Source organism: Amia ocellicauda, chromosome 15 (assembly GCF_036373705.1).
Source record: "Amia ocellicauda isolate fAmiCal2 chromosome 15, fAmiCal2.hap1, whole genome shotgun sequence".
Classification (NCBI taxonomy): domain Eukaryota; kingdom Metazoa; phylum Chordata; class Actinopteri; order Amiiformes; family Amiidae; genus Amia; species Amia ocellicauda.
In genome coordinates, this window is record NC_089864.1 from 26,684,704 (window position 1) to 26,697,772 (window position 13,069).

At 38.2% G+C, this 13,069-nt stretch overlaps 1 protein-coding gene across 1 annotated transcript in view; it reads right to left on the reverse strand.

Moving 5' to 3' along the window:
- LOC136771956 (ELKS/Rab6-interacting/CAST family member 1) overlaps positions 1-13,069 on the reverse strand; it is a 315,148-nt gene that overhangs the window by 149,314 nt on the left and 152,765 nt on the right. The window contains exon 13 of the mRNA XM_066724547.1: positions 2,710-2,841. Coding sequence (XP_066580644.1) covers positions 2,710-2,841 — 132 coding nt within the window. The remainder of the gene's footprint in view (positions 1-2,709; positions 2,842-13,069) is intronic.

The following is a 13,069-nucleotide window of genomic DNA, read 5'->3' on the forward strand; positions in this document are numbered from 1 at the left end:
AGTTAACAGTGCATGTCAGAGCACAAAATTGTCTGTAGACCTCCGAGACAGGATTGTATCGAGGCACAGATCTGGGGAAGGGTACTGAAACATTTCTGCAGCTTTGAAGGTCCCAATGAGCACAGTGGCCTCCATCATCCGTAAATGGAAGAAGTTTGGAACCACCAGGACTCTTCCTAGAGCTGGCCGCCTGGCCAAACTGAGCGATCGGGGGAGAAGGGCCTTAGTCAGGGAGGTGACCAAGAACAGGATGGTCACTCTGACCAGAGCTCCAGCGTGTCTCTGTGGAGAGAGGAGAACCTTCCAGAAGAACAACCATCTCTGCAGCACTCCACCAATCAGGCCTGGATGGTAGAGTTGCCAGATGGAAGCCACTCCTCAGTAAAAGGCACACGACAGCCCGCCTGGAGTTTGCCAAAAGGCACCTGAAGGACTCTCAGACCATGAGAAACAAAATTCTCTGGTCTGATGAAACAAAGATTGAACTCTTTGGCCTGAATGGCAAGCGTCATGTCTGGAGGAAACCAGGCACCGCTTATCACCTGGCCAATACCATCCCTACAGTGAAGCATGGTGGTGGCAGCATCATGCTGTGGGGATGTTTTTCAGCGGCAGGAACTGGGAGACTAGTCAGGATCGAGGGAAAGATGAATGCAGCAATGTACAGAGACATCCTTGATGAAAACCTGCTCCAGAGCACTCTGGACCTCAGACTGGGGGGCGAAGGTTCATCTTCCAACAGGACAACGTCCCTAAGAACACAGCCAAGTTAACAAAGGAGTGGCTACAGGACAACTCTGTGAATGTCCTTGAGTGGCCCAGCCAGAGCCCAGACTTGAACCCGATTGAACATCTCTGGAGAGATCTGAAAATGGCTGCGCACCGACGCTCTCCATCCAACCTGATGGAGCTTGAGAGGTCCTGCAAAGAAGAATGGGAGAAACTGCCCAAAAATAGGTGTGCCAAGCTTGTAGCATCATACTCAAAAAGACTTGAGGCTGTAATTGGTGCCAAAGGTGCTTCAACAAAGTATTGAGCAAAGGCTGTGAATACTTATGTACATGTGCTTTTTTTTGTTTTTTATTTTTAATAAATTTGCAAAGATTTCAAACAAACTTCTTTCACGTTGTCATTATGGGGTATTGTTTGTAGAATTTGGAGGAAAATAATTAATTTAATCAATTTTGGAATAAGGCTATAACATAACAAAATGTGGAAAAAGTGAATACTTTCCGGATGCACTGTATGTTATATACTGAAACATCATTTAAGAAAGCAGATATCAAGTGTCAAAGAAAAATGTAGCCTACCAATCCTGGAACAAACACTGTAGGCATATAGCTTATAATATTGATCATTTTAGAAATCAAAAGATAAGGGCTTTTCTACGTTATTTAGATGTATCATGGTTTTCATATTATTAACAGTTATATTAACAGTTTCCATATAAGCACTTTTACACACAGTAATAATTATTGGAGCTGCTGAATTCTAACAAGGCAAGTTGTAAAGCTTTAATATGATGCCGTTCAAAATTCAATTCTCACAGAGATCAACTATTGCTTGAGTCGGCCCTATAATGCGCCTGACTTCCATTCATTTGGGATTATAAAGTATTATCATACATTCTGATAAGGTTAATTATAAATGTGTACTTTGTATTCCCAATATGAGTGTGCAGGATGTTTGGCGGTATTTCTAATTAAAACTATTAACCCACCATCAAAATGAAGTCGAACTGTGAACAGACAAGGACATACTCTCACACGAATTATACATTAATACGGTCACATGCTTTGTGTTGGCAGAGCAATATGTGGCATGACTGACATGTATTAATTCTGCACTACCTTTCCTGTGGCCTTTATTGCATTAGAGAAATACAATTTTCAAAGCTGTGTATACCCGAGACGTGGGAATCTTTCAGCTTGTGTGAACTGTTGACTGGTAAAATGTGAACCAATTTTCCCCAGATATTTAAAAGGCCTTTTCTGCTACTAATAGTCTATGAACATCAAAACTTGCAGTAGATGCACAAACAAATGCCTTCAGAAACTACTATTATACCAATATCATAAAGGTCTAGCAGTGCATTACACTTTAGTACATTTACCACTAAGTACAGCTGCACACAAATGTATTACAACATCCCATTAGTTCTGCAATTCTAACTAGTTCGGCATGTAAAACCAAAAAATGCTCAATAAAATATCTAGAAAAGTGTCATAATTATCATTTTCTGTGGGCTTGAATGTGCCACACATGTAGTTCATTAAAATAATAAAAAAGAAGGAACAACTTTTAAGAATTTCAAAGTCACCTTCATGCAACTTGCTTAGGGCAAGTATTACAGTGCTATTCCAGCTGACTGGGCATAATTGCTATTCCAGGGACACAATCAACACCCAAACACACTGGCTTTTTTTTTTTTTTTTTTTTTTTTTTTTAATTCTGAGCAAAATGCAAAGTGAACAAATGCAATTATTTCTACTAGTCACTAAATGTCAGTAAACAAACAAATTTTGTGATGTGCAGAAGCTCTGTAAATGACATGCCCTGGGGAGTTCAAATACATGTGAACACTACTGTACCGGAAAGTAAAGAACTTCAAAACTTTTGTAAGACATACATGTTCCTGTCCTCCCCTACCCCTTCTGTCAGAGCTGGCATTAGAGAGGTATGGACTCATGTCAGCAAAGAGCTCCTCACCTGCTTCTCAGCGTGTGTGCGGGCGGCCTCCTCCTGCGCCAGCACCATCTCTCTCTCGGCCGTGATCTGAACGCTCTCCCTCAGGGCCTCCTCCAGCTCCTCAATGCGGTCGTCCTTCTGGCGCAGGGAGTCCTGAGGGGACACAGGCACACTTTCACGCAGGCTGTTGACCAGGCGCCTCTGCTTACTTAACCCTAACCACCTTCTTGCTCAGAGCAGGCCTGTCAAAGTCTCCAATCTTACCTTCCACACCTCACCCCATTTCAGAAAAATGACCAACTGACGCATTGTGATGGCCTGGCTGTTGGAAACGATGAGCGTAATTTGAATGTATTTAAAGGACAAATTTAGATAGGGAAGGTTTAGTGCACAAGAACAGAATTCACAGTGGAAAGTCCTGGGGAGCAGAACTGGACACTCATGATATGCAAATACCCTATAAAGTTGTGTTGGTATTGGCCCAAGAACATGTGATAACTGTGCAGTTTGTGATGGTGAGGTCAAATCTGTCTTATGCATCACCAGAAAAATTAATCCTATGAGTATAATGTTTTTCCTGCTACAGGGAGGTTCTGGTGGGAGAGTTGAAAAAACTTGGGAAACACAGCTAGATAATAAATGAATAAATCACAACTACCACTGCTGTGCTCCTGAACAATGCTAGTCAATAAGGCAGGGATGCATGCTGAGGAAAACTAGAAGCAAATAGATAATCTCTCAACTGCACAATTTGATAGGCTTCCTTACACATTCTTGGCACTGTACATTCTGTATTTGTGTGTGTGTGTGTGTGTGTGTGAGAGTCTCTGAGGAACTGAACTTACAGAACAAATGCAATAATATACATTAATAGAAAGAAAATGACTGCTGAAAAAAACAAAAAACTGGGCAATCCTTCCTCTAGGAGACATGCCTTATCAGGTTACATCATGACAATTTTTTTTTTATTTTATTTTTTTTATAAATCACCCTTCGAAACTAACAAAAAGACTATCACACAGCATGCAGAGTGGCGGATATTACAGCTGCCACCACTGGCTAGAGCTGCAATGCATCAAGCAAGCATTCATCTCCTGACAGCCTGAACTTTTCCCTTCGGCCACTCCAACCCACTGCTTTCATTCTCTCAGCACTGCAAGAAGGGCCAGGGTCACACGTCCAGAAAGCACAGCGCTCCGTTAAAAATCTATGGACGTCTGAACAAAGAGTGACCTGCAGGCAACTGCAAGAATGGGATGGAGAACACTTGATTGGGCCACTGTTTATCCTTCATACAATGAGTCAGTCAAAACCTCAGCATGGCATGCTGTAGGACATTTATGGATATTTTTATAACAAAACAATTCTGAACAATGTTATTTTATCAAAGAGTTTTATTTCAGTATTTGTGAATGTGAGGTCAGTGCAATGTATTGTCTATTGTTTGGTTATATTATCGATCCCTGCTCCATCAACAAAAACAATACAAGAAAACATTCACGTTAAGGAAAAAGCTATTTTACTTGTCTAGACTAAGACAGTGACATAAACACCATCCTTGGTTAGTCCAGACTAAAGCACGAGCATTTCAAACAACCAGAATGACTTCATTACACATACAAATGGAATCTACAAATTCCATAATATTTGAGGTAAAATTAAACAAATCTAACCAAATTAATAGCTCGTAAGAAGTGTGCACTTAATAAAGGAACTGAATTTCTGTTCAATCTTGACACACCTGAGACAAGTTTGCACCCGAGATTAAACAGCCGAATGAGAACTACACAGGATGACAATTTCCAAAGGTGTTTTTTGAAGAAATAGGCTTGAGTTCAACGAGTCACCCAAAACAAATCGTCTCAGTTTTAAGATCAGAGCGTCTGATTTCTCTTAAGGATCTAAATATCACAGAAGGTGCTGGCTTTAGTTTTCCAGCAGCGCAGGGAAGCTCACAAGAATGTTCTGAAGAATAAAAAAGCATTTCAAATGAGAAGACCGACACTGCTAGTGGAAAAAGGCACAACATTCCCTTCATTTACTGGAATTTGGAGCACATGCTGCTTTTCATCTTTATTTATGATCGCAGCCTCAACCGACCGTTTCAAAAAGCTCTCCGAGTCACAAAACAGACCCCCACACCCGCCATGTCCATAGCCGACACCAGTTAGAGGGGAACCACAAATTGGTAGAATGGGACATCAGAGATCCACATACCAGGGCTGCTTTTGTAACCGAAAACCATGGTTTCATTTTATTTTGCTCTCACTGTCTGTGCAGAGCCGACCGACAACAGCCAGTCACTCCACCATGTGGTTCTTCAACCGAAATGAAGGGAGAGATTAAACTAATCTTCCATTATATTTCAATAAGTGAAATACCTCTCAGCTGCTAAATTAACCTGTTTAAAACCGCCGCAGAAGGCTAAGGAGAGCACTATGGCTGAGCTGAAGAAATGTGCTTGGCCGCTTTCACAGCCTGGAGGTAAACTGGCAAGAAAAATAGGACACCACTTCAGGGTTTTAATAGTAAAGCTTCCAAGTGAACTCATCTGCTGGAGCAGCTTAAGCCCTTCCATGTTTAACTAAAAAAAAAAAAAAATCAATCAAGTAAAGTGCAGAGACTTTAAGAGATTGTCATTTTCTACTTGTGTAAGTGCATTGTTTTCATGGCATTACACAATTGACTCTTTCGCTAATACACTTTTCTTCAGTTTCAGATAACATCGGGACACAAAAGATGTTTGGAGTGGCTAAATTGACACATTGCATCTGCTGGAGTGCTGAAAGATGCACTAAAATGAAAGAAATGTACAGTGTATCAGAAGCTGTGAAAGCACTGGTAGGAGGTTTGAGCTGCATGCTGGGATTGCTGGTGGGAGGACACTGTTGACTTGGTTTATTGTTGTCTCCTGGCATTACGACATATACCCAGGATCTTGATTATTTTCTTTTAATATACAACATCTTTACTACAACATAGAGCTAGAGCTTTATACTTTAACTACTAGCATTATTCTTTAATCCCAAAGGCTTTTCCGGTATTTACATGCTATTTTACTGGTAGCTTCAATAAGCTGTTATAGAGAATTAGCTGGTGAAGTAATAGTCAGAGAAGCAAGCACACAAAATCTTGCGAAACACAATGGCAAAGAAACAAAATCTAATAACCAATGACTGTTCCTTTAACTTGTCTTCTTTAATAAAACCAACTATCTACAACTTTTATTTGTATTCAAGAAAAATATTGCCTTGAGGTAATCAATAGCATCTGTGCTTTTAAAAAAATAAAATAAAGCAAATGTCTAAATGAGAAAGCAAATTGCTGCCCCTGAAGTTAGAAATGACAGAGTAGGACTATAGGAGGTAGGCAGTAAAGAAAATGCAGGATTGTGGAGGCTTGCTGTTAACACGAAACCATAATTAATTTTGCTTAATTGAAATGGACAGTAATCCTTTTTATTCAATCGATATTTCATTACCATAATTACACACATGCCAGGATTGAGTGAGTGAAAATGTGGACACTTTGGGAGGCCAAATGAAAGCCATATGCATGTCTGAAGAGGAATTGTTTCTGACTCTTTGCCACTTCTTACAGGAGAACTAAATCAAGAAACAAAGCAAGGTCCAGAAGAGCTTTTAAAGCTCTCAATGAAACCCTTTTTTTTTTTTTTTCAGCTGACCCACACAGAAAAAAATCTTTGTTGTAGGCCATCTTCCAAATCTTCTCTCTGCCTGCATAGAACAGATATTTTTTTTAATGTGAAATTGTACAGTGTTGGCTTTGGAATACAGCACACATGCCAACATGAGAGGGACCCTCTCCCCAGTTCAGGTATGAATCACAGAGTACAATGATCCAAAAGGAAGGGGATTTGTGGGTCCACATAGAAGGGGAGCTCTCTGTACTTCAAGCAAAGCAAGTATTAAGACGGCTTCAACCCTCTCAAAACTGCCTCACAAGGGAACTTCAATTAATACATAACACTGATACTGATAACATGCAATGCATTTAAAATTGTGCACAGGGTACAGTTTTATGCAGTTTTCTTTGTGTACAGAATGCCGGGCTTGTCAATCCTAGCTTAGCTACTGTGATCTGTGAATTAACCCTATAGTTATTGAATATACTACAAAAAACTGGCATGAAACAGTCTATAAAAAAATTAAATGATTAAATTGCTCTGTATATAGACTTGGCAAGATGTCCCGTGCAACCTTTCAGAAAAAAGATTTCTGTCAATTGTTTTTTGTATGTTTAACTCACAGTAACAGTATAACTCCATGTTATTCAGTATTTCGGCAAAATGCCTTCATCGGGACAAAGATTTATCATGAAACAGGGTCATACATCTTGAATATATATATAAAAATATATATACTGGAGGGGAATACTGGGACAGATATTTTATACAAAGGAAGTTAGCTGAGGAATGATAGCACATCCTGATGTGATTAATTTTATACAATCCAGCCCAGCACTTAAATATGATTTAAGATTTGAGATGGTGATCTATAGAATTTTGTATGCAATCCTTGTTGTACAGTTGGAATCATCTACAATATAAATATCTGCAATTAAAGTTATTAAAGTAAAAATTGTAATTGTAAGTAAAAAGATGTAAAAGTAATTGACATCAAAGAGAAATATGAGTACTAATCCTTGAGTACTAACAAAACCAGAATGCTTGTTTATATATCATTCCAGTCTCTAAATTTAGCCCATTCATGATGGGCGGATTGAGAGAAACAAATCAATTGTTTTCCACTCTAATGAAAATTAAGGATACATTTAAAAGACCCTAAAGCCACATAAAAGCCATGGTCTCTGTACCTCTGCTATCAATAGCAGCAAAGAGAAAAAAAAGATCACTTTTCATAGATCTCTTATTCCAAGTAAAACCCATCATAAAGTCTTCAAAAAAACACCAACAAAAATAAAAGAGTAATTTGGCAGCTGCTCTGTTTAATCTGAGTCCGAATAGTATAAACAGCATTTAGTTCTCTATTTTCTTTTTACAAGCTCTGGTGCTTTGAACTCAGAGCCATGGACCTTTTTCTCCTCTTCACATTGCTCTTTAGGAGAAAAAAAACAAACACTTTATGGTGTAAGAAATCAAGGCGTGACTATATGAAGTGTGGGGTAGGGGATATTACATTTTCAGTTGCATAAAACAACTCAAACCTACTGAGACTAACAAGGTGGCTTCTAACCAACACCTGGAAATGTTGCAAGACGTACACTGGGGCAGAAGTTTACTACACTGAATAATGTAACAAGCTTAGCGCGGTACATATTAGTCCCATTTACACATACATGAAATAATGCACCATCTACAAAACCAAATATTTGAAGTTACCTAACCACCTCATAATGAAGACACCAATATCATTCTGAAATTCTGAGATCTGATCCCCAAAAAGTATTTATGCAACTTGCACCAGGATTTTGATGCTTAAACTTTTTTTTCTACAAAGTACATGACCCAGGTGCTGTGAAAGCAATTGTGACCGCAAGATGCAAATCTAGAAAGAGACAACACATTAATTGAAAAAACATTTATAAAAATGACATGTCTTTCTTTATGAAAATTAGGTGAGGTTTAACTGTAAACAGGGAACAAGAACAGATTTTGCATTGGAGCACTGCATTTGTCATCGCATGATCTTCCTCATATTATTCTCATTTCTTGTTAACAATTTGCTTTTATCTTATCCAAAATACAAACAATAACTCAAAATCAGTCTTGTACAGTGGTCCCACATTTCAGTAAGGAAAGCCTAATCATTATTGTTTTTTAGTTTTTTTTCCGTGTGGAAGTTTTGCCTTCCCAACATCTTTCCTTATTGAGATTCAAACCACATTTCTACCCCATAGATTAGAGAAGATGACAGCGGGGAGGTAAAATGTTTCACATTTGAGGAAAAATAAAATAAAATCTGGCAGCAAAGCAGGAGTGCGACAGCCCTGGAGAATGTGACAAATGGATATCAGATGTTGATACGAAGCACAGACTTAAGTCTCTGTGTTCAAACACAGAACAAAGCTCATACAGAGCGGCTGGAATTTTGGAGGCCCGCTGTCATGCTTCTCCTGTAGTACAGAGTCTCCTATACTTACCTGGCACTGCTGCCTCACGATGAAACAAACAGGTGGATTTGTCTTCAATTCTTTTGACTTTTTTTAAGGCATTGAATGGAAGTTGAGCTCCCAAATGGCTTATCTGGCACAAACTATAATCCAAAGAGCAGAATAATCCCAAAACCTGGGAGACAGCCGCTTTAAACCCAGGCTGTACCTCCCACCACTAATACGCGGCTCAACTAGCCCAGTCTTTCAGATGCATATCCAAATAATATTACTCTTTGTAGCAATGTAACTGCAATTCAGAGATGTTGTAAATGTATTGTGTTGTGTTATGAGCCCTCTAAAACCTGAAAGTCACCTCGGTGAGAGAAGAAAGAGGATGAAGTTTACATCTATCTCAAATGCCTCATATAATTCCTAGAACCCAAATATGACCATAAAACCATTGCAGTGCACAGGCAGAGAATTTGTTATTCATCTTCTTAATAGTTCAAGCCATTTCCAAAGACACTTTACTCTGATACAGATTGTTTCTGTTTTCAATATCTAAAAAAAAAAAACTACTGACAGAAGATACTACAGAGATATTGAACAAAGACATTAAAAATATTTAACAGCCTCTACCCATGTGCTAAATCGAGAGCGCACTGTCATCTCAAAGTGCCGCAGTGCTATTCCTAATCCTTGTAGTCTGAGCAGTCCTAGCAACACCAAATATATAACAAAAAAATAGCATCACTTAATATGCTTATATCTTAAATTACTCACCATGTAAAATATAAATACCACTGATATTGTTAGGGGTTGTGTTGTTACTCTCTTAGTTAAAGTTGTCAGCATTAAATGTGATGATTTCCATAGGCTACCATAATCTCCTACAAGTGAAGTATATCTGAGACACCAAAATTAGGATTCAAGAAATAAATAAAAGCAGTATGTTATCAGGACAGGCTGATGTTCAAATGGGCCCAGTTACGCCCTGTGAACACTACCTCAATCTATTCGATCTGCGTCTTGGATCGATAGTAGCACATGCGGTCAGACAAAGGATTTGTCACAGGGACACAGCACTCGTCCACAGAGCAAAGAAAGTGTGACAAACCCACTGTGCCAAAAGACTGGGATCTGTATATTATTGAAAGTCTTGGAGTGACATCATTGTAACAACCTCATGTACATAATGAACCCTGTTACAACACAAATGAAATCTGAGATCGTTGGCAACTTAATTATTTGGATTTCCTGCTAAGTCTACAGTTCCTCCCTGCCTAAAATGAACTATGGAAAAGTGGAAGCTATCCAACTTACTAATTCAGGCCAAATCCCTCATTAAATATGGTTGATAAAAGTAAGTGGATGTATTATGGGATCATGAAGTGGTTGCTAATACTTAAAAAGGAATATTAATGCTTTAAGGACAATATCTCGGTTGAAAATTAAACTATATGAGGGTGGTAGTCTTTTTAGCAAGCATGACCAAAACCGAGAAGAAATTCATTAACAGCTTTCGTTTAGCTCTAGCTGATTTCTATCTATTTGATCCCACTGAACAAATTCATATTCAATTTCCTCAAACCTTTGTTCCAAATCTTTTTTCCAAATTTCCATAACCTTCTGGAGCTCAACACTGAATGATTTTGACATTAGGAAATAACTACTGCTTGTGCTGTAGATTTCCATGAAAGTTCTATGGAGATCTAACAAATATGTACTTCTTATTTAGATCATTTTTCATTAACAGGTAAATCATGTATGTGGCTGTGTAAGAATGAAACACCTATTGATATGCCAAAAAATATGATTAGCTTGGACCTGTCATACTTAGTTGCTAAGTACACCAGACAGCCTATTCTGCAACAACAAACCCCAAGAGAAGAGCACAGCAGATCTTAAGGTCAACAGTCCACTCAGACTGTACACACGTATGGAGACATCTGTTGCTCGAGCCAGTAGGCAGAGAAGATCCAGGAGTACATTATTGAGCTGTGAACCTTGTGGAAGAATTTTACAAGAGATATGCCAAAGTAGGATTTTTTACAGACTAGACAAGAGCGCAATATGTAGAATTTCAAAGTCATGCATATGTTTCAGACACTTAAGATTTAACAGACTGCCTGACCATTTGGTCAAATTCACTCCTTATCAGTCAATCATCATCAATGAAAAATGTACAGGAGAGTCATCACTTGTATCCTACACTCTGCATCTCTAAACATTCAAATTCAATCCATTTCATCTTGTTCAAATAATGCATTATATTTCAGAAACAGATCATTATATATATATATATATATATATATATATATATATATATATATATATATATATATATAACGATGTAGGTGTGGCAGCAGATAAATAGGATGTGTACATTTGGTGCACAAACTATGTTGTTGCATTCAAATTTTTATTTCACCAGCATCCCAAATCACTCCCCCACATCAATGAAAAAAATCTACAAGATCTTAATGATTTTATTTTTTAAGGTTAAGAAGGAGATACCAGGAAAGGAAAAAAGTTTTGACCAAAGGTTGTGCGCATGTTTGTTGTTACCCATTCTGCTTATTAACCTCAGAAAATTGATACAGCTCTGTAATAAATAGCTTTTAGCATTGCTGAGTGTGGACATGTGCGATATGGTGATATGTGATTTCTGTGAAGTTAATTCAACAGCTTTTTTAAATTTGGGAGGAACTTGGCTTGCATTCAGCCAAAGGTTTAACATCAAATTAACATTTTCCTTTGCATATGGAATTCTATGACCAATGCATTTAAATCATAATCATCCACTGACATGTCTGGTAAAGAATGCTGCATCTGTTCTGAGGGAATAACCTTCTAAGTTATCAACAGGAGTTAATGAAGAGGATCAGCAAACCCAAAAATATCAGTATTGAGAGTGGCCTTCCAAAAAAGCCCAACATATTAAAGCTTTTTTTTTTTTCTCTTATACATTAATGTACAAAACACGGTCTGTAAGTAATTAAAAGATTCCATTTTACTTATTTAATTCCTATATAAAAAGTTGCATCAGAGTCATGAGCACTTTCAGTTAATTAACTTTACAGGGATAAAAAAATAATAATAGTAATAAAAACCATTCCCATCACTTTCAAGGCCTTGATTTGTAGTGTGAGGTAATTGTAACCACAGACTTGAAGAATGTTTTGTAAAGGCAAACCTGCACAAAAGAAACCAATTCAAACATGCAGTGGATATATATCCGCAACTTTAAGATCCGATTTCAGTTTCGGTGCTGGTAGTGTTGCTTGGGAGACTGATCAAAATGTATTAATATCGGAACATGTACATAATATATACATTTACAAATGTCCACAAGTCATCCTAAAGTACTGAACAGGAAAACCAAAGCAAGAGCTCAACAATCACCACAATTAGCAAGTTGTTTTCCAGCTGCTTCACTAATGTAAAGGATAATTTTGTATCTATTATGGTATCTTGATTGCTTACAGCAGTATCTCTATAAAAAGGTTACTGGACTTTTTCTGTGGAATCTTAAGAAATGGGTGTCTCAGAAAAATGCAGGTATGTTCAGTACTGGGGCTTAGAGCCATTATGCAGATGTAAGACCAGTCATTCAGAGACTTCGTTACACTAAAAATATTAACACTTTTTTCCGGGACTGCCAGTAGATATTTCTACAGGTTTCTACCATGATGAAACATGCCAAAAAATATTTAATGGAAACTTTTGGGAAAATACAAATGGTGTACGAGTCTTTAGGTTTGCAGTGTGTTCTCCTGTTCTTTCCACTGGTGCTCTTGGACTGCGTCCGCGGGGGGAAAAGGCAAGACCGTTGAGTGCTATGTGAAGCTGTGGTCAGTCTGGCTGGGCCACAACACGACCGGTGATGCTGTGAATCAAACAGCCCACAGTGCTACACGTGCTGTCTATACATCAATGTCACCTAACCACACAGTCAAAAGGAGCTGCGACCATACAATAAAACAGGTACTTACAGGAGCTTTTTTCCACAGGAGGCTTTCTGCTGGCGGACCACTGATTTCAGAAACGCTACGCAACTCAATCAGTATATATATTTTTTCTTTGGGGGGGTGTACTGGGTGTCCAACTCTTATGGTGCAAACAATGTTGTCTGTTCTCTCTGTGCTTAATGGATGTTTTCTCAACTTTAAACATCCATTATTTAAAGGCTGAGAAAAGGTCCAGTAAATCAGAGAACAGACACCATTGGGAGTAAGATTTATTATTTTAAGATGAACATTTCAATACATACTATGACACTATTTTATTGGGTGGAAGAAAGATT